The 26,758-nt window shown below is 65.2% G+C and overlaps 1 protein-coding gene across 6 annotated transcripts; it reads right to left on the reverse strand.

Moving 5' to 3' along the window:
• Positions 1-3,322: 3,322 nt before the first annotated feature.
• Positions 3,323-23,767, reverse strand: CD7 (CD7 molecule). 6 transcript variants are annotated; one of them, XM_037810709.1, is made up of 6 exons: positions 23,732-23,767; positions 12,167-12,296; positions 9,698-10,009; positions 8,940-9,006; positions 8,672-8,805; positions 7,134-8,142 (listed from the first exon to the last, which is right to left on the reverse strand). In XM_037810709.1, exons 2-6 carry the CDS (start codon positions 12,219-12,221, stop codon positions 8,045-8,047), a joined length of 666 nt encoding a protein of 221 aa, XP_037666637.1. In that variant the 5' UTR covers positions 12,222-12,296; positions 23,732-23,767; the 3' UTR covers positions 7,134-8,044. The 6 variants fall into 6 exon arrangements, with proteins under 6 accessions (XP_037666642.1, XP_037666636.1, XP_037666637.1 ...); XM_037810710.1 differs by having other exon boundaries at positions 23,728-23,765; XM_037810707.1 differs by lacking the exon at positions 23,732-23,767 and adding exons at positions 21,004-21,141; positions 23,118-23,515 and having other exon boundaries at positions 8,672-9,006.
• Between the last annotated feature and the right edge of the window lie 2,991 nt (positions 23,768-26,758).

Here is a 26,758-nt window from a genome sequence, read left to right on the forward strand (position 1 = left end):
TTCGGGGGCGAGAGCAGCCCGCTGCCCCGGGGGCTGGGTGCCTCCACAGAGGAGAGAACACGGCCCCTCCCCGGGCCCCCTGCCCACAGCGGCCCCCCACCCCCACCCAGAGGACGGGAGCCTGACTGTGGGGCCAAGGGGCCGGGATGGTGATGCCCCCGCCCGGGCCCCCGCCTTAGCCTTGTTGGGCCTCCGTGTGGCTGTGAGGCTGGTCCTCCGTGGGCCCCTGGGACCCTTCCCCAAACCCCGTGTGGACCCCCTGGGTCTGTGGCCAGACCAGACGTGGCTGGTGGGGAGGGAGCAGGCAGCCATGTGAGGGCCCAGCTCCAGACGCCAGTGACGGGGCGGGGGTCTCGCTGAGCAAACCCCCACCATTAGGCCGTGGGCGCCCGAGCCCCCCCAGGGCCCATGGTGGGCCCCTGTTCCCTCCCCTCCCCCTCTCTGTCCACCTCCTGAGGCTGCTCTTGTCTGTCGGGGTCGGGGGTGGGGGTGGGGGGCGGGGAGTGGGGAGTGGGCTTCACGCTGCAGCCAACAGGGCCCCGGGGGGACTCCTTGGATTCCGTTTAAGGGCCCCCCACCCCCGCAGGGGCTGAGGTGGGGCCCTCCCCCACCCGGGCAGAATCACCACTCTGGGGGGCTGGCAGGGGTCCCCCAAAGGAGCCCTCATTCCTGGTCCTACGTCTCCCGGGCCTGAGCTGGGCTGAGGGGCAGGGGGTGACCCTCGGGGAGCCTCAGGGAGAGACCCCGGCCACAGGGGCGCAGCGTGGGGGAGGACGGGACGTGGTTCATTAGATGGGGTGCGGGGACGTCCGAGGAACCCTAGGCCTGGGGTGTCGGGGGTGACCGGCCTGCAGCTGTCCCCTGGGGACCGAGGGAGGCCCAGAGGCAGGTCTGTGACGACAGCCCCCGTTGGGTGCCCGGCCAGCGTCCCACCATCCTCAGGGGCCGAGCGCAACAGGAGGGGCCGGAGGGGGGCTCATCCTGGATCGGGCCCCAGGACGACCGTGAGGTGCAGGAGCCCGCAGAAGGAAGTGGTGAGGGCCCCCATTTCCTCCCCACAGCCCCCCAAGCTCTACTTCTGGCTTCTGAACACCCAGAACCATGCTCACTCCCCTCCAAGCTCCCGGGGTTGGGGTGCAGACCCCCACGCGGGAGCCCGGCAGGAGGCCCTCCCCCAGATCCCAGGGCTCTGGCTCACCTGGGGTGGGGGCGCAGATGTGGGCTGGTGGGCCGGCCAGGTGGACGGGCCGTGGGGAGGGGCAGGGGGCACAAGGGAGGTGCAGAGGGGACGGGGGCCTGGGGGAGTCTGGGGCAGCTGTGAACTACCAGGGGCCAGGACCCGAGCTTGGGATGGCCCTCGCGTGCCCAGGCGGTGGGGGTGAGGGTGGGGGAGAATGTCCCTATTTGTTGGTTACCTGGTTACCTGACTGCCAAGTGTGACAGAAAGAGACGGCTTGGGGGCGTCTACACTGGGGAGGGTGACGGGCAGGGCGGGTGACGGGGAGGGTGACAGGCAGGGTGGGTGATGGGGAGGGTGACGGGGGGAGGCTGGGGGTGGGTGCAGGCCAGGCCCCCCCGTGAAGATGTGCAGCGGCTCAGCCCCAGCTCCTTCCTGCCGAAGCCGGGTGAGGGTGAGACAGACAGACAAGCGCCGTTTCCGCGGCTGCTTTGTGGCCTGGGGCTCGGCTGGGGTGGGTGGGGAGGTGTTGGCGTTTCCCGGCACCCCCGGATGCCTGAGCTGGGACCTGAGCCCAGTCCTCAACTGGGGAGGAGGTGAGAGTGTTTACAGCCCTGAGCCCTCCCTGGCAGCCGGGGGGTCTGTGGCTGATGGCCCCCCGCCCCCACCTCAGCTCCCCTCCACTCTTCCTTCAGTCCGTCAGTCTGTCAGCTTGGGTGTCCAGAATCGACCCTTCTCTATTCCCCAGGACCCACAGACCCCCCACCTGGCGCCCCTGCCCCCCGGAGCCCACTGGAAGCCCCTTCCCACCAGGACCTGCACCCGCCGTCCTCCCCGTCCGATGGCCCCCGGCTCTCAGCCACGTGACCACGATCCCAGGACGCTGGGCGTGGGGTCCAGGAGCCTTCGTGGGCCCCCAGCCCCTGACCTGGGCCACACAGGGGAGCCGCTCAGGCAGCAGGCGCTGGATGGATTTAAAAGCCGCTTATTTAGCGGGATGAGAGCCACTCCTGGTTCTGCCCTTGGAGCCCCCAGACTGGCTTTCAGCTGCACGGATGCCCGCTCAGCGCCCGGCCCGAGCACCCACTGCCACTTAATGGGTGCCGCTGTCCCTGGGGAGGCCTGGGGCTGGCCCAGGTCAAACACGGTGTGTGGCCAGGGCTGGGGGCTGCCATGCGGGGCTCGGAGGTCCCAGGGCTGAGGTCAGCCCCAGGGAAGGTGGTGGGACCCACAGAACGAGGGGTGAGAGTCAGGCGGTGTGACCCTGCTGCTGGATCCACCTCCCCAGGCCCCCGACAGGAAAGCTGGGGTGGCATGCAGCCTTGGAGGGCCCCGTGAGGAGGCTGTGGACCCCATGCTGGCTGCCCGGGGCATCTAGGGAGGGTCTGCAGCCCCTGGGGTGACCCCGGGGGGCGTGGGGGCCCTGGGTGGGTGCGGGGACAGAGCTGGGATGATCTCGGAGTCAGGGGGGCAGTTTGGGTCCCTCCTGAGAGCAACCCCGGCCAGAGGACACGGAGTCGGGAAGCAGCGGCCTGCAGGGTGGCCGGGGCAGGGGCAGGTGTCTGCCGCGGCTCTGCAAGGTGGCGAGTGTCCCCGGCACAGACAGGCCTGCGGGCGTCACAGCAGTGGCCTCCGTGGGACGAGGGTGGGAGGGGCAGGGCCTCTGGCCGGCCGGGCCCTTAGCAGTGGTGGGCGCAGCTCGGCACCTGTGCCGTTGGGAGGAAACGGTGCCCATGTGCCAGGGGGCCCCAGGCCCTGCTCCACGCCCTCCTCCCAACACCGGTGGGCCCGGCCCGGGGTCGCCTCGGGGTCCCAGCCCTGTGGGTTATGGGTGTTCTCCAGGGCAGTGCCCTCGCTCGGGTGCCCGGGGAGCTCCTGCTGCTGCCAGGACGCCTTCCCGGGTGGGGCTGGGGCTGCTGGGGGCTCTGTGCCCGGGCAGGTTGGGTTTTCTCAAGGCCCCCGGGAGCTGCAGAGTGTCAGAGCTTTCTGTCGCCCCCTCCCTCCCCGGGTAAGCACAGAAGCCAAATCCTCTGGGGACCCCGGGGTGGGGTGCGGTGGGGCCTGGGGCCCCCTCCCCTGCTTCTGCTCTGGGCTTGTTGACGAACAGACGCTGGAGTCAGAAATGGAAGGGAAAAGAGAAACAGCGACAGGGAAACAAACAGCGCTTTACTTGTGGCCAGGCTGGGGGGAGACGGGGCCGCCTGCCGAGGGGGTGCTGTGCCAGAGGACCCTGCCCCTGCCGGCTCCCCAAGACCCCCGGGGGAGACCCTGCCAGTGGTCTGAGGCTCAGGCGACACTAGGAGCTGGGGCGGCCGCTGGGTGGGGTCGGAGGTCAGAGGTAGTGGTTGGGGACGGCCGGCGCGCAGGGGCGGCTGCAGGACATGTCTTCATAGATCACGGGCGCCGAGCTCGCCGTCCGCCCCGAGAGCAGCTTCTTGATCTGAAACACGAAGCTGCTGTCCTCCGGGTGCTGAGCCCCGGGCCAGACCCACAGGGGCAGCCAGGGCACCCTCCGCCTCAGCCCGCACCCTCCCCAGGACGCTTTTTAATTTTAGCCTCAAAACCTCCCAGGTGAAGCGACTTCTGAGGCCTCGGCCAGGGCCACGTCTCCCGGGACCCCCGGACCCGGGGCAGCAGGTCCCCGAGGCCGGACAGGGCTGGGGCTGGGACCGTCACCGCCCCTCCCCCACCCGGGCACACAGCAGTGGCCGGGGGCTGAGCTGACCACTTCCTGGGCCCTCCAGCACCCGCGCTCACCCCCGCGCTCACACTCACAGGTGTCACACCCACCCACTCGCATACTTGCATATGTGCACACCACACACTGGCCCTCGCAGGCTCTCACGCACATCCACACCACACACACGCCACGCACGTGCACACTCAGTCACACGCGTGTGTGCACAGGCTCTGGTCCACCAGCCCCTCCAGACCCTGCTCTCTCCAGCGCCCCTGAAATGCCCGACCAGGACATGCCCTCCAGGCCGCTGACCCTGCGCCTTTACCACTGTCCTCACCCCTGGGGTCTGCCCCTGGGGTCCCGCTGTTTCCCTCCATCCTCAGAGCTCCGAGACACCCCACGGGAGAGCAGACGAGATGGGGCTGGGTTCCCACACTGACCTGCGCCCCCCTCAGCGCACACAGCACCCCCAGGCCCAGCCCGGCAAGGAAGGAGCCCACGGCGAGGGTTGCAGGGAGGGCGAAGCCTGTCTCTCCAGCGTACTGGCACACGCACGCGTCCTGGGCGAGTTTCTCTGGGAAGGAGGAGTGGGGAGAGGCACTTTGCAGGTGGGGACGCTGCCAGGTCATGCAGGGAGGGGCGGAGGGGCTGGGGCAATCGAGAAGGCTTCCTGGAGGAGGGAGGCTTTGAGCTGGAAGAAGCTGCTGCACCTGTCACCAGGATGTGGGTCCCGGGCCCTGAGACGCTGTCCTCCATGATGGCCTGGCAGGTGTAGGTGCCCGTGTCGGCCGGCCGCAGGTGGAGCAGGGTGACCGTCAGGTTCTGCTGCGACCCCGAGAACTTGACACGGGCCCAGAACGCCTTGTCCACGGTGGGCTCCTTCCCGTCCTCGTAGTAGATGACGTTCATGGACCCCGGCTCGCTGCGCACCAGGTAGACTCCGCTCAGGGGCCCGCGGCTGCAGCAGGTGATGCTGACGGAGCCCCCCTCGGGGGTGACGGTGTAGCGGGGGGACTGCTGCACCTCTGCAGGGGGACCAGCCAGCATCACCAGCTGCTCCCTCCGCAGGGGCAGGGATGGCAGGGGGCGGTGGGGAGGACGGAGGATTGTGGGGGGATGGAGGATTGGTGAGGGGATGGGGGGCAACAGGGGCAGTGGGGGATGGTGGGTGGCAGTGGGGAGATGGTTGGGGGATGGTGAGGGGATGGTGGGGGCCAGGGAGAGCCGGCATCTGGCTTGTCACCACAGGTAGCTGGAGCAGCTCTGGGTGCCGGAAAGGCAGTGGCTTCTACTCACCTTTCAAAGGGCCTGCTGGGCAGCCCCTAAGGTCCGGGACCACCTGAGACCCCCTTGTGGCTCGGCAGGGTCTCCTCTCATAGCACAGTCTTCGAAGTAGCCAGAAGCCACCGTCATGTCCCTCCCTGCCTGCTCTTTCCAGCCCCGGCTGCCTCAGTTTCCCCCACTGTTTCCAGGTGCCTGGACTCATGGCTCTGCCCTAAGCTCCCAGAAACAATGCTGGCTGAGCAGCCCAGGGCCCCAGGCCCAGCTTCCCCATAGAGTCCGGAACCTTCCCCTCACGCCATGCAGACACCAGCTTCTCAGCAAACTCAGTGATTTTCTGTTTTCTCACAGGGATTGGTGCCTGGCAGTGCCCCGGCCCCCACACTTGTGCAATTGATCTTTCGCACTTTATTGCGGGACGTCACATGTACACTTGCTCTTAGAAGGAAGCGAAAGGGCAGCGTTCTCCCGACAGCAGCACACGCTAACGTGCAGGTAAGGGAGCCGGAGGCCAGCAGCCGCCACGCCCCGGCCACCCCGAGGCCACCAGGAGCACGTGTGCCAGGCTGGGTGGGGGCCGGGCTCTGCGGGAAGGACACTCCGTGTCCAGCAGCACCCCTTCCTCAGGGAGGGGCTCCCCCACGGAGCTGAGCCCGCCTGGGGGCTCCCAGGTGGGGTCCGGGAAGCGCTTACCTTGGGCAGCCGGGGCCCCGAACAGGGTGAGCGCGAGGAGCAGGGTCAGCAGCGGCAGCCGGGCCATCTCGCCACCGCCACCCCCAGAACGAGTCGCACCGGAGACTCTTCCTGTCAGCAGCTGCAGCTGTGGGGTGCCGAGGAGGCGCTGCCACAACCCCAGATGAAAGGTCACCTGGCTGGCGGTCAGGGTGGGGGCAGGCAGCGCCGAGAGCAACGGGGACTGGTGGTCAGCTGCCCAGCAGGGCTTCCCGGAGGCGGTGTCTGGGACAGGCGGCTCTGAGGGGTCCTGTGCTGTCGCCGTCCCCCTTCCCCCACCCTGGCTGCCCCTTCTCCTGGCGCGTCTTCAGGGGAAAAGGAGGGGAGATGAGAGAGAAAGAGGGAAGGCCAGGGGTTTAGGCAGGTCGAGAGCAAAGACAGAGGGCCTGTGGCTGGGGGTGGGAGGCAGGCTCGGGCCTCACGGCCACCTCCAGCCGCCCTGTCCTCTGGCCGTGAGAAAGGCCACCTCCTGCTGGGACCCGGTTTGCACCCTGAAACCTGCTGCACCACCTGTCAGTCACCCACACAGCGTGGGGGGCCCAGGTTGGCCTCTGAGCGCATCTGGGGGTTGCCGGGGCCTGGGGGCCCCTGCCTCCTACAGGTGCAGCCCCTGTGCCCAGAGCCCCTTCCAGCCTGGAGCTGCCCGTCTAAGGGGCAGGTGGACAGAGAGCAAGATGCCGAGGGGCGAGGGGGTGGGGTGGGGAGGGTAAGGGTCCGGGAGGGCGGCGGTGAGAGAGGGCCACAGGGACACAGCGTTCCAAGTGGAGGGATCAGCAGGTGCAGAATCCCTGAGGCCAGACACGCCTGGTGTGCCCGAGAGGCGGGGGGCGGGTAGGGGGAGGGAAGGGGCGGGACGGTGGGTGCTCTGGAGACGGGCTCAGGTGGGGCAGCCCGGCTAGACCTAGACCATCTCCAGTAGAGAAAACACCAGAAACCCAGATGAGCAGAGAGGAGAACACGGACACAACCTTTGACCCCGGGCGCAGGTTCTGCCCAGCGGATGCAGGTGTGGGAGGGGATGGGCGGAGGGGCGGGCAGGCCGTGGGGACGCTCGTGGACCCTCCCACCACAGCCGTTCAATGCTGCATATTAATTTAAATTTTGTTTCTAAATTTAAAAAAAAGAATTTTTTTGTTACTGGAGAATCTGTGGTTTACAGAACAATCATCCATAAAATACGGGGTTCCCATACACCCCCTCTTCATAATTAACATTTCACATTGATATAATACATTTGTTGCAATTAAGAACAGTACATTATTGCAAATTATTTTTTATTAAGAGAAAAATTTTCAAATTTTAATGCACACATCAGTTGGTAGTAAGTCCTTCAAAAATCCAGGAAGTCAGTTGGGGCGCTCTGAATGTCCGTTCTGGTGTGCACCTTCATGGGGAGTTAATGCTCATAGAGCTTTAAACGTGCCACCTTTTGTGTGTCTATTTTAGGCACAATGTAGTAGACTTTTGGGGCCTGCAAAGCACGGAAGCCCCGTGCTGTGCCCTGTGTGCCCAGCGGCCGGGGCGGGGGGCTCAGCCCAGACCCCCACGGCAGGCCCAGCCCTCGGCACCGGGGACCCCAGGGAGAACCGTGAGGTGCCCACGAGGTGCCCGGGCAGAAGGCAGGGACCTCCAGTCCCAGGAGCTTCAAAGCCAGCGAGGGTTGAAAGAGCTTTTCAATCTGAGCAGAATGTCTTTTTGATTCTTACAACTTTTTTCCATTAAGAAAACAACCGCGTTTCCCCAGCCACGTCGAGGCCGAGGCCATGGCATCTGGTTGGTTTTAAGGATGGGTGCAAGCAGGTCGGGCGGGGGGCCATCCTCAGGCGAGAGCACCTCCCTCTTTAGGGGATGCACAAAGCGGGGGCATTTGGTAGGAGCTGGTTTGGGCCCAGAGGGACCCGTGGGGGGGTTGGACGTGGGGGCCCCCGTGGGTCCGCAGGGGAGGCAAGCCCGCACGCCCTGACTTCCGGAGGGTGGCCCCGGCAGCGTGCCCCTCGCTGCTTGTGGAGACCGCAGCCCTGGAGAGAGAAGAGGGGCCCCAGGTGGCTGGGCCCGGTGCCGATGAGGCCGAAGGCTGTCCTCAGTCTGTGGCGTCCCTGAGTCTCCAAGGGGCAAGCAGCCCTCCTGTGCCCAGAAAACTGGGGCTGGGCTCTGCATCGGTGGGCACTGGGGGTTCACAGGCCTTCGTCACATTCCACTGGGTGGGCTCTGCCAGGTGGTGTCTGCTGGGGTGCCCCACCAGCCCTGGGCTCAGCAGGCTCAGCCTCCACATCTGGGAAGGGGTGAGGGCCAGGGCCAGGTGTGTGAGTGTGCGGGGTGCACAGACACGCTCGGTCACGTCCCCACACGCTAGCACAGCGGGCATGCTGCACACATGCTCACACTCAGGAACACACTGACACACCCACACACCCACTTGTAAGCACACGCCCCCACCCCAGCCTGGCTCCCGGGTTCTGACCCTGGGGGAGCTGAACCCACTTTCCACCTGCATCATCGCCCAGAGGTGCCTCTTGGTTCAGAAAAGTGATATTTTTTCCCCAGAATGAAATTCCTAGGGTGCCTGAAGGAGCCGAGGCCCAGGGCGCCCCTCCCGGGGGTCCGGGGGCAAAGCAAGGGGGCGGAGGGCCGGGGGACCCAGGAGACTGCCGGGGCGCGCTGGGGGTGTCGGCTCCGGCTCTCGAGGACCCCGCTCCCCTCCCCCTTCTCCCCGCCGGCCCGGATGGGGCGCAGAGGCGCTGGGGGCCGCGGGAGCCCCTCGGCCGCTCCCAGCCCCGCGGGGCCGCGCCGGCGTCTCCTACCTGCACGCGCGTCCAGGCGCCGCGACACCACCGCCAGGAGAGCGCCAGGACTGCGCCGCCCGCGAGCACCGCCGCCGCCGAGACCGGGAGCCCCACGGCCACCTGCCGGGCCCGGGGCGGGGCGCGCAGCGCCTCTGCGGGGCACGGAGGGGTCAGGGCGCGGCCGGGGGGCCCCCACCGCCCCGAGGAGGTGCCCGGGGGGCGGGGTGAGGGAGGGGCAGCCCTTGGGACGGCTGGGGGCACCGGGCGCTGATGCCGAGGCGCCTACCCGCGGCCGGCGTGGGGGCGCGGGGGGCCTCCGCTCTCCTCCGGGGCGTCCTCGGGGGCCTGGGGCTCTGCCAGAGACGAGGCCGGGCCGGGTCACCGCCGAGCCAGCCCGGGCCAGACGCAGGTCCCACCACCCCAGGCCAGCCCCCGGCCCCGGGGACCGCCCAGTGGGGCTGGCTGGGGGCTGGCTGGGGGCTCCGGGGCGCGCAGGGCCGAGGACTCCGATCCTGCAGCGGAGCGCCTGCGGGCGCGCCTGGGGAGCCCCCGGGGTGGGGGCGGAGGCCGAGAGGGCCATTTCTGAGCGGCCGGTGGGGTGTCCAGGGCGTCCCTGGGGAGAAGCTGGGGGGGGGCTGTGCACAAGCGGGAGGAAGTTGAGGGGCACAGACGCCCGCGTGGGGGCCTCTGGGAAGTGTCCCTCTGGGGTCTCCTGTCTCACGAATGAAATGGGGGGAGGGGCACAGGAGGTGGGGGTGGGGGTGAGGAGGGGGGACGGTGGGATCACAGCCCAGGGGGGCTTGAGCTCCTGCCCCTTCTGGTCCCCACCTCTTCCCTGAGCCATACAGCTCCAGGCCCCCTGGAAGGCTTAACCCCGGGACCACCCCCCACCCCAGCCTCGGGACCCCAGTTCCTTTGAGGCGCAGCCTATTTTGCTGAATGGGACGCAGATCTTCCCGCTGGCCGCTCTGCCCCCCAGCACTGGGCTGCTGGGCCTCGGGCAGCCCCCCCACTGCTGCCCCTCCCGGCCCTGCTCCCCCGCACCTGAAACGTTCAGGGTGGTGAATCTCACGTTCCTCTGGAGTCCCGCGAGACGCCACTTGTACGTCCCTGCCTGGGAGGTTCGGGCGTCTTCGATCACCAGCTGCGCCAGCCCTCCTTGAACCTGAAGACGCCACCCGCCCCGGGAGAAGTTTCCAGGGCCCTCCTCGCTGAAGACGGTTTGGCAGTGACTCCCGTGGACGCACAGCAAGATGGAGACGTGGGAGAAGGCGTTGGCGATGCGGCAGCCCATCTCGGCGCGCCCGCCCCTGGGCACGGACACCACGCCCTCGGTGCAGGTGGCTGTGTCCCAACCTGCAGGGCGGGGGGCAGGTCATGCGGGTCACGGCTGAGGCCTCTGCCGGGGGTCCTGGGAGATACCCCTGGGAGGGGAGGGGGTGCAGAACCAGGAAACTGGGGGACTGGGTGCCACACCCCTCCGTCCAGGTGGGCTCCAGCCCTGCGACAGGACATGCCGGTGCCCAGGCCCCACCCACGCACCCCCCATGCCAGGACCCCCCAGGACACAGGAGCCTGGGCCTGGGCAGCTGAGGACACGACGAGTTACTGATATGGATTCGATCAGCACACACCTCACTTGAGAAAAATAACAGAAACAAAACAGAGGCGGCTGTGTGTGCTCCCGCATGTGCCTACTTCCACTTTCCTGGGCTGAGCCTCGTTTCCAGACTTCCCTGCCTTGCATATTTCCTTGGGGGCCATGGGAAGATTTGGGGAGATTTGGGGGGCGGAAGGGAAGCAGTGGCCATGGCCCCACCTTCTCCCCCTCCTGGGCCGGGTTTGTGTGTTTGGCTCTGGGAGGAAGGGCCTCAGCTTCTGCAGGACACACTCACCACCCAGGGCAGGGGCCACCAGAAAGGGGTTCCCACAGTGCTCCCCCCACTTGGCCCCTGTCCCCCCTCCTCGGCGTCCACACTCTGACCCTTGGGCTCCGGTGTCAGCCTCACCCAGGCTGCCCTGCGCAGCGCCAGATGCTGGCAGCAAACACCTCCCTCCCATCGGGGTTCTGCTTCTCTGACTGAACCCCAACTGAACCCCCCGCAGTCTCCCCATCCCTCTTACGTGAACGGCCCAGGGTGATGAGTGTGAGTCTCGGGCGTGGTTCCTGGGATACAATTCCAGTGGGGTCTGGGATCCCACTGGGTTAGTTTCCGTTAGTGACTGGGCAGGGATGGACGCACAGATGGGCGGCAAGACAAGCTCCTGGCTCCCGAGGAGCTTGCCGTGTGTTGGGTGGAACAAGCATTTTACCACATTTAGCCAAATACTCTCAAAACAGGGCAGGGGGTGCCCCGTGCTGGCACATGCCAGGGGACCCGGGGCGAGGGGCTTTGTGGGCTTGTGGGGATGGGGCTGGGACACCCCGGCGAGGGGCCTGGGGTGGCTCCACGGCTCCGACACGAGTTTGGACCTTGTCCCGAGGATGGCGGGCTCCGTCCAAGGCCTGTAAGCCGGGGGTGGGGGGCACTGGCTGGGAGCAGCAGGAGACCCCGCGTGTTCCAGAGATGTGCGTCCGAGGCGGGCACCCTGGGCAGGGTCAGGTCACTCTCCAGGACACAGGGCAGCCCAGCTGGCGTGCCCCTTGCCCCTCCCTGGGCCCTCTTGAGGGGAAGGAGCAGGTTCTCTGTGGGCAGGTGAGGGGGTCGCGCTGACCCCTTGCAGACATGTCATTACCCTCCCCACCCCGGCCAGTGGGACATCCCCGGGCGGGGGGCTCTGGCTCCCAGACCCCAGCTCAGACCACCCAAGTGCCCTCTCCGAGGAAGGGTCTTTACAGAGCCCCCGAGGGCTCCGTGGATGCACACGTTCCAGAGATGGCCACGAGCCCCAAGTGTACAGCCGGCCCCAAACGTGCGAGGTGGCTGTGCCGGGGCCCGGGAGCACGTCGGGTATACTAGACCCCATGTCTGCACCTGTGAGGGGCTTCGACACACCTCACCCCTTGCCGGTGCCACTGCCCCCTGGCCGCTTGAGCCGACCACCCAGGCCAGGGCGTGAGGGGAGGAGCTGGGGGGCGGCCTGGGCCAGCAGCTCACCCAGTCCCCAGCCAGCAGCACGGGGGGCCCTGGGAGGCTGGACCTGAGGCCAGAGATCCTGCCCGCGACTCTGCTTGGTGGGCTTGGAACCTGGGCCTGGGCAACCCCAGTGCGTGGCCGGGGCGGAGGGAGCCGGGCTCCGAGGCCGCCTGGATTCTGCGTTTCTGAGCAGCCCCCCGGGAGGTGCATTTGAGGAGCAAAGCTAGAGGATCACGCCGGCCCGTCCTCAACATGGCCGCGGCACCCGGATGGGGTCCCCAGCAGCCACCACCAGGTGCTGGAGGTGTCGGCGAGACCCTTCTGGCCCTGGGTGGGCTCCCAGCATCCTGGTTGTTCCGGGGCTGGGGCCGCATCTGCTCCTCCCGCCCAGCCTTGCCCCGCTGGCTGCCCCACAGGGAGGGGACCCCAGACTTACGGCCACTGTGTGCACGCAGGAGGGTGGCCAGCAGGAGCAGCAGCGTCCGGAGCATCGCGGGGCAGGGGCTGGCCGGTCAGGGGTGGGCGTCGGGGGCCCTGCGGCCGGTCACTGGTCCTCGGGCCGCTCCCTGCAGGGAGGAGGGCCGAGGGGTCAGAGGCCCAGCGCGGGGCCGGTGGGAGCTTCCCTGACCGCCACGGGGGCGCGGCCCCGCCCTCCCCCCCCGGGGACCCAGGGCAGACGCAGCTTCCCGCCCCCGCGGCCCCGGGCCCGGCCGCCTCCTCCCCGTCGCTCCGGACGCTGCACCTGCAGATGACCTTTTGCATGTTGGGTTATCCTTTCAGTTTTATAATAAAACAGGCAAAAATGTGCCTGAATTGTGTTTCCAACCCAAACAGAATCACCAATATATGTGTCTGTCCTGGGCTCTCGCCCTCGGGAGCCAGCCGGCCCCTCTCGCGTGCACAGTCGGCCCGGCTTGCAGTTTGGCTCCTGGAAACCAAAGTGCCCGCGTGCGGCGCGCGTGTGTGAGACCCCGAGGCCCGCGCCCGCCGACACGCCTCTGGGGCTGTGACGTGACCGTCGCCCTCACTGCTTAAAAGTGGCTAACGTCGCTTTGAAATGGTTTGCCAGGCCGTGCGCTGAGCCACTGGCTTTCCCTTTCCCTTTTTATGGAGGTGAAATTCCCACAGCACATAATGAACTGTTTTCAGGGATGCGGTTCAGTGGGATTTAGTGCGGGCGCAGGCTGTGGGCGCCACGTCTACCTGGTTCCAGAGCATCTCATTGCTGCAGAGACGCAGGCTGCACTGGGCCGGGGGGCGGACCTGTCGGTGCAACCACGGCCCCTGCAAACCCTCTGTCCAGCACGGCCCGGGCTTTAGCTCCTCCAGACCCCTAGGATCTGCTGCCCCCATCCACGGCCACCCGGCTGCAGCCCCTCTGGCAGGGCTGGCGATCCTGGGGCCAGTGTCCACTCCAGCCCGTGTGCTTAGGGCCCTTCCCTGGCCGCCCAGCTGGACGTTGTGACCCCACCGTGCCACCTGGGGTCCATGCTGGGGGAGGGGTGGGGCACTGGGCCAGCGTGGGGGGGTCGGGGCCGCCCTGCCCTTCGCTGACTCACAGAGGGAGGGAAGTGGCTGCATCCAGCTCTAGGAACAAACATCCCACTCGAGAACACAACCAGCAAGAAGAGAATGTTGATAGAAGATAAAATCTAGACCCCCCCGAGGGGCCGACGTGCTCCCCCTTCCTCCTGTCCCCGAGGGGGCTGGCCACAGGGGCTCTGGGCAGTGGGCACCTCAGGAGGACAAGGGGCCTGGCCTGTCACGGCCACATGCCCTCCACGGCCACGTCAGCCCTTGGCGCCGGACCAGGCGGAGCAGACAGACAGATGGACGGACAGCCAGGCCAGGCTTTCTCTCTCCCTCGTTCCACGAGGGGCTCTGGGGCGGGGGTGGATACAGTGCACAGGGCAGTGCCCTCAGCTGCATGGGGTCAGCGGCCCCCCCAGGGCAGCGCCAGGCTGCTGGGCAGGGGTGACGCCGGAACGCACCTGGCCCAGGAGGACATCCTCAAACGGGAAGCCCAGGGTGGACTCTGCAGCCGGGCCCGGGCCTCCAAGGACAGGTGCAGGAGGCCCGTTGAGGGCCTGTGCCCGTGTGCACCGTGCGGCGCGTGATGCATCGGCGTCTTCCAGAAAAATGCAGCTGCTCCCCACGTAACCGCGGTTTCCCGTCTGCTAACATTTGCTTGCTTGGTGTGACAGCTCGGGCACCGGGCGGCGGTAAATCCTTGGCGCGCGACAGTCTCAGCGTCAGCCCCTGCCTGGCCTGCTCCACTCACTCATTCACTTACTCACTCATTCACTCACTCACTCATTCACTCACTCATTCACTTATTCATTCACTCATTCACTCACTCAGTCATTCACTCACTCTCACTCACTCATTCACTCACACTAATGAGCTTATAGTTAGTAACTATGAACCCACTCCTTGACCATAACTCGCACACAACATGCAGCCCCTCCCAGCCCATCTGCTGCCCTCCACAACCAAATCCCCTGAGCATCACTCCCTCACTTTTCTTTCCATACCATTTTTATTTTGCATCTCTGAGTGTTGCTAAAGCACAGATACATTTTATTTACATCATTTTTAACGTTATGACAAACGTGAGGGCAGGCCCACCCTGCCAGCTGCCCTCCCGGCTCCGAGCCGGGACACTGAGTGGCACCGAGGGTTTTCCCCGGTGCAGCCACTTCAGGTCCAGCCGTTCTGACAGGGCCTGGGCCGGGGGGAGACAGACGGCAGCCGCTCGGCGCTGGGCTTTCTCTGCGTGACTCATTTCCTGTTTCTAGTTTATTGCTCCAAGGGCCACATCAACCAGCAGCAGCAGCGAGGAGCCCCCGAGAAAAGCGCCAGGAAGAGGGAGGAGCCGCCTGGGCTTTGCACAGCTGCGCACACGCGTTCACAGACGTGGAGCCGTGTCAGACGGGGCGTTAATCCCAGCCGGCCCTTCTCCCCACACACATAGCCAGGCTCCCCCTTCCAGCCATGCCCACGAGGCTCTTTGGGGCCCGTTTCATGCACTGCCCTGCGCCCTGAGCTGCTCACTCCGCAGGGTGTGTGGCTGGAGGTCTGCATCCAGGCATCCAGCCTCCTGGGGTGGGTGAACGAGCTGCCCACCGGCTCCCCTTCCGATGGACATGCTGCGGCACTGGCTTTTCACCGTCTGTCCTGCTGCTCTGTGTCTGTGGGGTGGATGTCCTGGGGGTGGGGGTGTGGGTAGGGGCGGATTGCACATGCTTTCCAAAAGGCTGCGATGCTCCCCTGGGCAGCAGCAGAGAGGGGGCCCTTACCCCACGTCCCAGCAGAGTGAGGGGGCCCCCTTGTCACGGTGACGGCCCTGAGCTGCCGGTGATCTGGGACCACTCTCCTTTGCTTCATCTGCACCTCCCGACGGCTGGCAGACACCAGTTTCTCGTGGTGTTGGTTGTTCCCTCGGATTTCCATTTTGCAAACAGCCTCTGCCCCCTTTCTTGGGGGTTGTCTGTCCTTGCAGGTTATCAGCCTTTAGTGTCTTAAAGAAACCCTTGGTCATATGCAGGCAAGCGTGCTCTGCCCATCACTTCCCTTTGACAGTTTCTGAAACAGAAAGCCTACTTCCAGTTGTCCTGGCTGGCTTTTTCCTTTAAAGCTTCAAGGTTTTGTTTTAAAAGTACTTGTCTGGGGGTGCACGGGTGGCTTCCGGTGTGAGTGACGCGTGGTGGCCGAAGCAGGGGGACATGTAGACACGCTCAGGCAGGGACCACGGCAGAAGGTGGCGCCCAGCGGGCTGGCGGGCGCATCGTCAAGATGGAGGTGGACTATAGCGCCAAGACAAGGCAGCCGAGACTCACAGAAGTTCAGTCACAAGCCCTGAGGTCATACAATTATTAATATCGCGGAACCAGGATGCAAACCAAAGTCCAGTAGACTGATTCCAGAGCCGCTGCTGTCCCCCACTGTGACGACATTATTTTCACTTTACACGCTGTCCCGCCTGACGAGCCACACAGAAAACCTGAACTCCGAGCACATGCCCAGCGAAACGGGCAGCAACTCGTCGTCATCTCCAGCTAAGCTCTGCCAATTGGAGATGAAGGCCCAGTCTTGTCAACTGTTCCAATTTGAGAGAACTCGTGAATATGGATTTTTCTATGAAATGCCTCTGTATTTAGAAACTGGACACTGATCTGTTATAAAGTACTATCTGGGCCAATACTATGTAGATCAAACATAACATACCTACAGACTAAAGTCAGCCCCCGAACCACCACTTTGGAATTAACAGAATGGTAGTATCCACAGGAAGAAACAAATCACTTTAGAGAGGTGCAAATATTCCTAGAAATGCAAATGAAGAAAAAGATCTTCTCTTGACTGATTTCTTCTGGTAGCCTATGTTGGGCACTGCGGGGAGTGTAACGAGTACTAGACAAAGCTTCTGCCCGCAAATAACTTACAGGCCAGTAGGAAAAGAGAGATCGCTGCATCTGTTATTCTAGGACTATAATGTATGGCATTTATTTAGGATGTTGTTATTACATTCAAGACAGTTGAAAAGACTTGCAAACTCAAACGCTGAATGCTTTCTTGGGTGTCAGATAGATAGAGGAAGTGTTTACAACAGAGGAAATGTTGGAGCTTGTTACGCTAGATAACGTTAAAAATATTTGGATTCTAATTTTTTTTTTTTTTAAATAAATCAGTGTGCCAGCCAAAAAAAAAGTGCTTGTCTGTATAAAGAGTCCCTTTAAACAGGCCTTGCAGGCCCCGGGGACCCCACATGCTGCCCACTTTTATCGTGTTTATGTCTGAATCTTGCCTCCAGCTGGAAGTCGTATTTGTGGCCGGAGCAGGGCCCTTTCTCCGTGTCCCAGGGTGAGAGGTTGTGCCCGCGGCACGTGTCAGACGCAGCAGCTGCTGGCCCTGCCGGGGCACGTTCTGAACCACGGGCAAGATGCCGCGCCATCCGCGCCGGCGGGTCCGCAGCAGCCTTTGGCTCCTCCTGCTCGTCTGCAGTCACCGCGACTGGGTGTGCGCGGCTCGCCACCGCTGTTTGCCGTGGATGGAAGGTTCTAGAAGGTTTTGCAACTCCCTGTGCAGGGGATTTCCTGGCTCCCAGATAAGGTCTGCTCACCCCATTTCCTGTAATGTTTTCCTGAATTGGATGATTCTGCACATGCAAAAAGGCACCTAGTAGTAAAGACACGAGCATACGCGTCCAAGACAATCGACAAACTCCAAACAGGATGCAGCCGAGTGGGCCCAACTGCAGCATGTTAAAATCGAACCGTCAAATGCCAAAGACAGAATTCCAAAAGCTGCAGCAAAGAAACAACCTGTCAGGTACAGGGCACCTCGACGAGATTAGGTGCCAATTTCTCATCAGAAAACGTGGAGGCCAAAAGGCACTGGGAAGACACATTTAAAGTGCTGAAAGCAAGGCCCTGCCAGCCGAGAATCCTACATCCAGCAAAACAGTCTTTCAAACCTGAGGGCAGAATAAAGACGTCCCCAGGCTAACAAAAGCTGAGGGACGTGGTCACTACCGCAGCGGCCCCACAGGGACGCAGAAGGGGGCTCTGCAGGTCGAAAGGAAAGGACACGAGGCCGACCGAAGCCACAGGAAGAAATAAAGGTCCAGGGCAATGTACACACCGCGTGGGGCATTGTACACACTGCCTGGGGCAATGTACACACCCGCACTGCTGTACTTTTGGTTTGTAACCACTTTTTACTTCCTATAGCATCTAAAAGGCAGATGCATAAAATGTAATAAGTCAGTGGTTTTTGATGAATAAGGTATAAATACGTAATTTGTGACAAGAACTCCACAAAGGTGGGGGGACAGAGGGGTGAAGGAGCGCAGTTTATTTTGCATTTGAAACGAATATTGGTATCAGAGCAAACGAGATTGTTACAGATTTAGGATGCTAAATTTAAGCCTCACTGTAACTACAAAGAAAATATTGGAGAATTGCAAGCTCATCAGGACAGAAGTTAGCGTCCAGGTTGCCGGGGCGGGGGCAGGGCAGTGTGCGTTGGGGCAGGATGGGTGGGGGTTTCTCTCTGGGGAGGTGGGAGGGCGTCAGTCGTGGGAGGGGGGGTCCGCCATATTGTGAGTGGGATGAACGCCACTGAGGGGTGTGCTGGGGAGGGCTTTATGTTGAAAAGAAAAAGAGTAAAGAGATAAGACAATTAAGTGCAATACACAACGCTGGATGGGATCTAAGAAGGGAGAATAGGCTCAAAAAGACATTATTGGGACATAAGGAAAAATTGGAACCCTGTAAGCTTTGTATCAATGTTAAAGTTCTTGAACTGGATAACTGCACTTAAGGTGATCATGTGCGTGAAATCCTTGTTTGTAGGAAATGTACAGGGAAGTATCGCATGTCTAAGGAGTGTGATGAGTGCAAGCTGCTCTCAAATGTTTGGAAAATAGGGAGGTGTAGATAGGTAGGTAGATGATGGTAGATGGGTAGGTAAGTAGATGACAGGATGATACGGCAAAGGTGGCAAAACCTAAAACTGGTGGAGCTGGGTATCTGGGGGCGAGTGGGGTACGCTGGCGCTCTGATTGGAGTTTGTATTATTTTTGCAACTGTTCTGTAAGTTAAATGAAAAGTTAAAAAAAGGACAAAAATAAGAAGGCACCTGGTGCCGCCTCCCCTGCCCGCCGTCCCCTGGGGGTCGGCTCCTTTCCACACAGCTGCGCCCTCCCCTGGGGCCACCCTCCTCGGCTGGCCCCTCCGACTGTCCCCCCAGGGCTTCTGGAGGTCACATTTCCCTTCCGGGTAGTCTCGGGAGGGTGCCCCAGCCTCGGGGACACCCCTGCTGCCCTCGGTCATTGGTGGCCACGGCTCCCGCCCAGGGCAGCAGGCTCTTCGTTCTGCCTCCTGCCACCGATGTCCCCACCCAGTCAGACCTGGGTCACGGGCGCCCCGGGCTCCAGGCGTGTGTGTGTGTGTGAGTGTGTGACGCTGAGCGGATCTAATGGGGTCCTCCCCACCCAGCCACCCAGCCAGCTCCCTTCACCCTGGCTGCATGCGGGCCCCTGACCTGCAGGGTGAGGACGGTCCTGGCCGAGCTGGCGGCGTCCTCACAGCCACCAGGACCCCCAAGGAGCCGAGCCCAGGGGTCCCCCAGCTGCGGATGTTCTCCCCCAGGGCCCAGCACGGCGTCTGCTTCCTTACACACCCCGAGGGGTGGGTTCGGGGAGGTAGAGCCCCTCGTTTTTCATCACCACATCACCCTGACCCTTGTCGTGTTTGCCCGTCCAGATACCCTAGAGCCTGTGTCCGGCTGCAGCCCCCCTGTGGCTGTGGGCTACGGGCAGTGGGACGGTGGTTAGCAGGTGCCGTGCCCCGGCCACTCGCGCATTCCCTGGGCCCTGCACCGCGCAGGGAAAAGGGTGCTGTTTGGGGGTCCCCCTCAGAGCCCCCAGCCTCCTAGAGGCCACCTGCTCTGTGAAGGCTTTTATGCTCATATGCCAGCTCCCTGAGCCCTGACACGCACCCCCGTGCACACACATGCATGTGCATGACGTATGACACACACACACATGACAGGCACACGCATGTGCATGCATGCACGGCGCTCAAGGAAGGGCAGGCAAGTGGATCTGAGCCCCTGACAGTCCCCGCCCCCCCCCTGTTCTCACAGAGCCCCCCAGGCTTGGTTTGCAGTGGGTGCCCAGCGGGTGTGGACCTGCAGGTCACGAGAGCCAGCGTGCCCCGCCCCTGCCGACTGCCCAGGAGACTCTCCCTGCGGGCGGGCACACCCTGGGCCAGTTGGCTCCAGGTGAAGAGGTGACATCAGCCAGGATGTGTTTGCGTAACGTTGGCCAACGCCGGGAGGAGTGTGTGGGCCGGCAGGAAGGGAAAGTGGAAGAAAGTGGCCTTCATTGCCGCGGAGCACTGGGGACCCAGCCCAGGCCTGGGGGTGGGGTGCTGGGGGAGCTGCCTGTGGAGGCGGGGTGCTGGGGGAGCTGTTTGGGGAAGTGGGGTGCTGGGGGAGCTGTCTGGGGAGGTGGGGGTGCTGGGGGAGCTGTCTGGGGAGGTGGGGTGCTGGGGGAGCTGTCTGGGGAGGTGGGGGTGCTGTGGCCTCCCCTGTGCCCCCGTGCAGATGTTGCCTTGGGAAGTGTGGCCCTGACCTGCACTGCCATCTTGCCCGGGGGGTGGGGTCTGTGTCCCTTGAGGGTGGACCCCCAAACGGGAGCTGGCCGGGCTCCAGGCTTCTCTCCTTTGCCCAAAGCCCCCTCCCCCCAGTCCTCCCCCTGCCCCGTGCCCCAGGTGGCCTCTCCCTCTCCCCGTGGCTCCCACTCCCTCCCCTGTGATGGCCCCCTGGGTTGCTCCAGATTCAGGATAAAGGGAGACCCCAGTTGCACCCCTCTCACAGCCCCCAACCTGGCCACAACCCCGTCCTTGCCCGCACTGGGATGGGTGATTCGGCTCAACCCCACACTCAGGGTCTGGGCTGACGAGGCCCTGTGGGTGGGGGGCAGTGGGCAGGGGTGGCCTGTGTGCAGGGCATGGGGACTTCGAGCAATGCAGGACCCCTGGTGGAGCCCCCCAAGGGGTAGCCGTCCACCTGGCAGCCCCTCAGAGCCCCCAGGGGCCTAAAGAGTCAAAGATGCCCAGGCCTGGCCCCGGGGTCCCACAGTCTCGGCCTTGGTGTGTCGGGACTCAGAACAGAGTGGAGCACCCCCCTCCTTGGACAAATCTCACATGATCTGAACCAAATCCCAGCGCCAGAGGGTGCCGAGGGGCCCCCAGGAGCCTGGACTACCCGACTAAGGGGGTCACTGTGTGGGAGACGCACCCACCCGCGGGCGTGGGGGGCCCTGGGGGCAAAGGGCAGCCCCGGTCACCCCACCCGGCTGGAAAGTGAAAGCGGAGCCGGTGGTCCCCGCGCGCGCCCCCCCGCGCCCCCCGCCCGGCCCTCCCGGTCTCGGCCCCGCTGACTCCAGGCCCGGCCCCCGGCGCCACCGGCTCATCCAGACGCGCGCGCCCGCTGTTCCAGGACGCACCGTGGAACCCGGGGCTGGTTCTCCGCCCTGGCCGTAGCCGGCCCAGGAGGCGCCTCCGCGCGCGGGCAGGGCCCGGGAGCCCCGTGGGGCAGCGGGGAAACCGAGGCACGAGAGACCCCCCCCCCCGGGCGCGCCACCGCGTCTCAGACCCTGGCGCACTGGAGCGCGCCGCGTCCCCCTGGGAGCCCCGGCCCCGCGGGGACAGGAAGGGCGCAGGGGCGGCGGGGGGCGCGCAGGGCCGTCTCGGGGGGACTCACCCTGTGGCGTCTTCTCGGGAACCGGCCCCTCACGCCCGGCCTGGGGAGCCCCAGGGGCGCGTCCACTGGCCGGGGAAGGCGCGGGCGGGGGCCGTGGGGTGCGTGCGGGCTCCTGTGCGGGTGGGCGCCGTCCGCGAGCTGAAAGAGCCGAGGCCCCGCTGCTGGAGGGACCCCCGCCCCCGTCCCCCGGGGCCCAGGCTGCTGGCTCTGTCTCCGCCTGGCCACCCTGTTCTCTGGCAGACTCGGGGGGTCCAGCCAGGGCTGCAGGGGGCCGGGCGTGGGGGCAGGAGCGGAGGGCAGAGGGGAAGGGCTCGGCCTCCCGCCACAGGCCAGAGCAAGGCCTCTTTATCCTGCTTCTGGAGGGGGCTGGAGGCCTCTGCCCGGACCGGACATGGGCCCCCTCTGCAGGCCACGGCCCACCCGCGGGACTCCATCCCAGAGGTCCCGGTGAAGTCAGCCCCCACGTGGGGCTCCAATCGCAGAGCCTCCCCTCCCCATGCCCAGGGCCTTCCTCCTTGTCCCAGGGGAGGGGCGAGGGGTGGCTGCCCCCAGCATTCCCGCCCCAGCCGACAGGGAGACAGTGAGGCGGGGTCTGCCCAGGGCTCAGCCCTGCACCCCCGAGGAGCCCGGACAGAAGCTGCTGCCCTTCCTGGGATCCAGCCTGCACGGGCCCCTGGGCTCCTCAGACACCCCAAGTGGCTCGGCCCCCCCGCCAGGGCTCAGTGGGGCCCCTGCCCGGCCGGCCTGACGCATCCTGGGTGCTCATCCTTGGGCTTGAGCCCGGCTGAGTGGACGCCCTGCAGGGCCTGGCTCGCCCCGGAGGACAGAGCCGGGTCAGCTGCCACTGGCCAGAGCAGCCCTGGCCGCTGGCTGAGGAGCCCCCAGCAGGATGTGCCGGGCAGGGCTCCCCTTGAGGCCTGTGCGCTGCCCCTACCCTCCCCCCAAGTGGGGCCCACCTGCTCTCTGGGCACCTGCTCCGCTCGCGTCCCTGCCACCTTTCAAAGCTCCCAGGACTTTGCACTTTCCAGGCTGTGAGTCATGGGCGGTTACTCCCTGGCAGTGCCCCGAGAGGAGACTAGGGTTCCTCAGCACCCCAAGAGGTGACTGGGGGGATCCCCAGCACCCTGAGAGCCCGCGGTGGCCCTGGGGCAGCACTCTCAGCACCCCGTGTGCTCACCCTGCTGGTCCCCTTGTGTCCAGGGGCCCGGCCGCCGGGTGCCAGCCCTGATTCAGCAGGAGCCGGTGCCTGCCCAGCTGGTGCCCAGGGCCGCAGCCCTCGCCGGCTCGCCAGTGGGTGGGGGGCTCACGATCGGGGAGGGCAGCCTGCCTCCTACGCCCTGGAGAGCGGCCCTGGGGGCCCGGGGCTGGCCGCACGAGCGGCAGGGACGCCCTGTCCAGATCGCCATGCATGGGTGGCCGCACGTCCCCACCCCGCCGGCCCTGCCCGACATCGCACTGCGTTTAGGCTGAGAGCAGACCGGTGTGGGCAGCTGTTCTCCCCAAAGCTGCGCCTGCTCTGCAGCGGATTCTGGCCCCTCTCTCACGGGACCCTCGCCCTGGTCCCCCCCTCACGCTTCCAGCAGGGCCTGGGCCGGGGAAGGCCCTGGTGGGCAGAGGGGGCAGAAGGGAGAAGCAGCTGTCCCCCTCCGCTCTGGGCCTCCGTCCCCTCCAGGCCCGGCCCCTGCCGGGGCTAGGATCCCACGGCTCTGGTCGCGTCCCTCCAGCCCTGGTGGCAGCTTCCTACCCACACCGGCCCTTCTGCTCTTCCAGCACCTCTCACGCTGGCTCCCGCCCAGCTCCCCTCTGCTCACGGATGCCCTGACCCGCCCCTGGGGTGGGTGTGCCCCGAGCACCGGGCTGGAGGGGGAGGAGAAGCCCCTTGCATCCCCCCACCCAGCCCCGGGCAGGTGCAGGGACAGCCTGAGCTGCGTTAGCCAGGGGCCGGGGGTGCCACTTGCACGGATACCCTCACCGCGAAGAGTCAGGCCACTGCCTGCCACAAGGCCACGGCCCGGACACGGCTTCAAAGGGCCCAGGAGGTGCCGGGCAGGAGGCGGGGGCCTGTCAGCCCGTCCCTGGGGTTTCAGGCCCCCAGTGACCCTGGGCACAGCTACCTCTGGGCACTGACACGTGCTGCTCACAGGGAACCTGCCCCATGTGTCGGGAGGACGCTGGCCCTGTTGGACGGGCTGCTCTCCAGGTCAGACATTTCTCAGGGGGCACCCGGGTCAATCTGGATTTCAGACACGCGAGGGACCATCTGAAGGATAATGAGTCCTGGACGCAGCTCTCAACTCAGCAGGCCCAGGGGCAGCGGAGAGGGGTCACGCGCAGCTGTCAGGACCCAGAGAGGGTGGGGGTCCCAAGAGGCCACCGGGGTCTCTTGTTTTCCACCCGAAACATCTCGAGTTGGAGAGAAACAAAGGCCGCTGGCGAAGAGTGTTCCCAGGGTGCCTGGGGCCGTCCCAGGTCGCACCCCCAGCCCCCACACACACACCCCACAGCACAGGAGCATCTGTCCCTGTGGGGGACCCATGGTGGGGCCTGGCCCCGGGAAAGGACAGTGCCCAGACCCGGGGGCTTCCTGCAGGCAGGTGCAGGGGGCGCGGGCCCAGCTGCCCACAGGGGTGGGCACACCCAGCTGCCCCTGCCCCTCTGGAGAGGTGCCTCATGACGCCCCCCAACCCTGGCTCCCCCACAACCCCCACCACCCCCGGCCCCCACCTGCCTGGCTCCTGGCGGCCGTGGCTCTGCGCTGGGAGCCGAGAGGAAAATGAAAGAGACTGGAAGGCGGAGTCGGGGCAGGGACACGGGTGCTGATGACTCCCCTGCGAGGAAGGAAGTCCAGTTCTGGGAAGTGGGGGAGCTGCCTCGGCCGAGGAACTCGCTGTTCCTTGTCTGCAGGACGGGCTTCCCCGGGGGAGCTGGGGAGGGGCTGCGGTCGCCTTCCATGTGAGCCCACACGGAGGCACACACACATACACACAGGCACACACACATACACGCAGGCACACACACGCACACGCAGGCACACACATGCACACACAGGCACACGCATGCACACGCATGCACACGCAGACACACACACACACACACACACACACACACACACACACATGGAGGCACACACGCGCACACGGAGGCACACATGTACATGCAGGCACACACACGCACACGGAGGCACACACATGCAGGCACGCACGTGCACACACAGGCACACACGTGTACCCGGAGGCACACGCACGCAGGTACACACACGCACATGGAGGCACACACACACAGAGGCACACGTACACACAGGCACACACGCATACACGCAGGCACACATGTCATACAGGCACACACGCACACGGAGGCACACACACGCAGGCACACACGCGCACACGCAGGCACACATGTGTACCTGGAGGCACACGCACGCAGGTACACACATGCACACGGAGGCACACACACAGAGGCACACGTACACACAGGCACACATGCGTACATGCAGGCACACATGTACATGCAGGCACACACACGCACACGGAGGCACACACACGTACACGGAGGCACACACGCACACGCAGGCACACACATGTACACGGAGGCACACACACGCACACGCAGGCACTCACACATGCACTTTCAGGCACACACACAAGAGCAGGGTTGCTGTTGCTGGCTGTGGCCGAGAGTCGTGGAAGAGGCCGTGGGGATCTGTCTCAGCGTGGTGTTGGGATTGTGTGAGCATGGCAAGGCTGCACTGGTGAAAATGCCCCCAATCAGCCATGCAGTGACGGGACCCCAGGCAGGCTCCAGGCTGTGGATCCCGGGCTGGGCCAGGCGTCCCCAGGGATTCCCAGAGGGTGGGGTCTGGAAATGCTTCCCCAGGAGCCCCCGAGTCCATGACCGCCACAGGGTCTGTGAGTTGCTCCCACAGGTTGGTGGCTTTGGGGCTTACTCTAGAAACCGCATGTGCACAGGTTTCCCCGGGGGCCTGGCGGTGGAGACAGGTGGGTCGGGAAAGTTCCTGGGGCCGAAGGGCCAAGATGGTCTCCTGGCCCTAGAGACCCTCGCCCTGGTAGAGGGAAAGGGGATGGAGGGGGATGAGGGGGGATGGAGGGGGGATGAAGGGAGGATGAGGGGGATGGAGGGGGTATGAGGGGGGATGAGGGGGGTGGAGGGGGGGTGAGGGGGGGATGGAGGGGGATGAGGGGAGGATGGAGGGGGAATGAGGGGGGATGGAGGGGGGATGGAGGGAGGATGAGGGGGGATGGAGGGGGATGAGGGGGGATGGAGGGAGGATGAGGGGGGATGGAGGGGGATGAGGGGGGATGAAGGGGGATGGAGGGGGATGGATGGGGATGGAGGCGGGATGGGATGGGGGATGAGGGGGGGTGGAGGGAGGATGGAGGGGGTGAGGGGGAATGGAGGGGGGATGAGGGGGGATGAAGGGGGATGGAGGGGGATGGATGGGGATGGAGGGGGGATGGAGGGGGATGAGGGGGGGTGGAGGGAGGATGGAGGGGGAATGAGGGGGGATGGAGGGGGATGGAGGGAGGATGAGGGGGGATGGAGGGGGGATGAGGGGGGATGAAGGGGGATGGAGGGGGATGGATGGGGATGGAGGGGGGATGGAGGGGGATGAGGGGGGGTGGAGGGAGGATGGAGGGGGTGAGGGGGAATGGAGGGGAGATGGAGGGAGGATGAGGGGGGATGGAGGGGGATGAGGGGGGATGGAGGGGGGATGAGGGGGGATGGAGGGAGGATGGAGGGGGATGAGGGGGAATGGAGTGGGGGTGGAGGGGGGATGAGGGGGGATGGAGAGGGATGAGGGGGAATGGAGAGGGGGTGGAGGGGGGTGAGGGGGAATGGAAGGGGGATGAGGGGGGATGGAGGGGGGATGAGGGGGGATGAAGGGGGATGGAGGGGGGATGAGGGGGGATGGAGGGGGATGGATGGGGATGGAGGGGGGATGGAGGGGGATGAGGGGGGATGGAGGGAGGATGGAGGGGGGTGAGGGGGAATGGAGGGGGGATGGAGGGGGGATGAGGGGGGATGGAGGGGGGATGAGGGGGGATGGAGGGAGGATGGAGGGGGATGAGGGGGAATGGAGGGGAGATGGAGGGAGGAGGAGGGGGGATGGAGGGGGATGAGGGGGGATGAAGGGGGATGGAGGGGGATGGATGGGGATGAGGGGGGATGGAGGGGGATGAGGGGGGATGGAGGGAGGATGGAGGGGGATGAGGGGGAATGGAGTGGGGGTGGAGGGGGGATGAGGGGGGATGGAGGGGGGTGAGGGGGAATGGAGGGGGAATGAGGGGGATGGAGGGGGGATGAGGGGGGATGAAGGGGGATGGAGGGGGGATGAGGGGGGATGGAGGGGGGATGAGGGGGGATGGAGGGGGGATGAGGGGGGATGGAGGGGGGTGAGGGGGAATGGAGGGGGGATGAAGGGGGGATGAGGGGGGATGGAGGGGGATGAGGGGGGATGGAGGGGGGATGAGGGGGGATGGAGGGAGGATGGAGGGGGATGAGGGGGATGAGGGGGAATGGAGGGGGGTGGAGGGGGGATGGAGCTCACGCCTGGGAGGGGTGGGGGAGGCACGAAGCGAATGGCCACTAGAAGCGGGGACGCCATGGGGGCGGGGCCCTGCCTGGCAGGGGGGGGGGGCTCCCCAAGGAGGTGGCCTCCGAGGATGAGTTGGGGGCCAGGCCAGGGTCGGGAGGAGCCTGGGAAGAGGGGCCGGGAGACCCTGGGCTGTGAGGCCAC

Source organism: Choloepus didactylus, chromosome 18 (assembly GCF_015220235.1).
Source record: "Choloepus didactylus isolate mChoDid1 chromosome 18, mChoDid1.pri, whole genome shotgun sequence".
Taxonomy (NCBI): domain Eukaryota; kingdom Metazoa; phylum Chordata; class Mammalia; order Pilosa; family Megalonychidae; genus Choloepus; species Choloepus didactylus.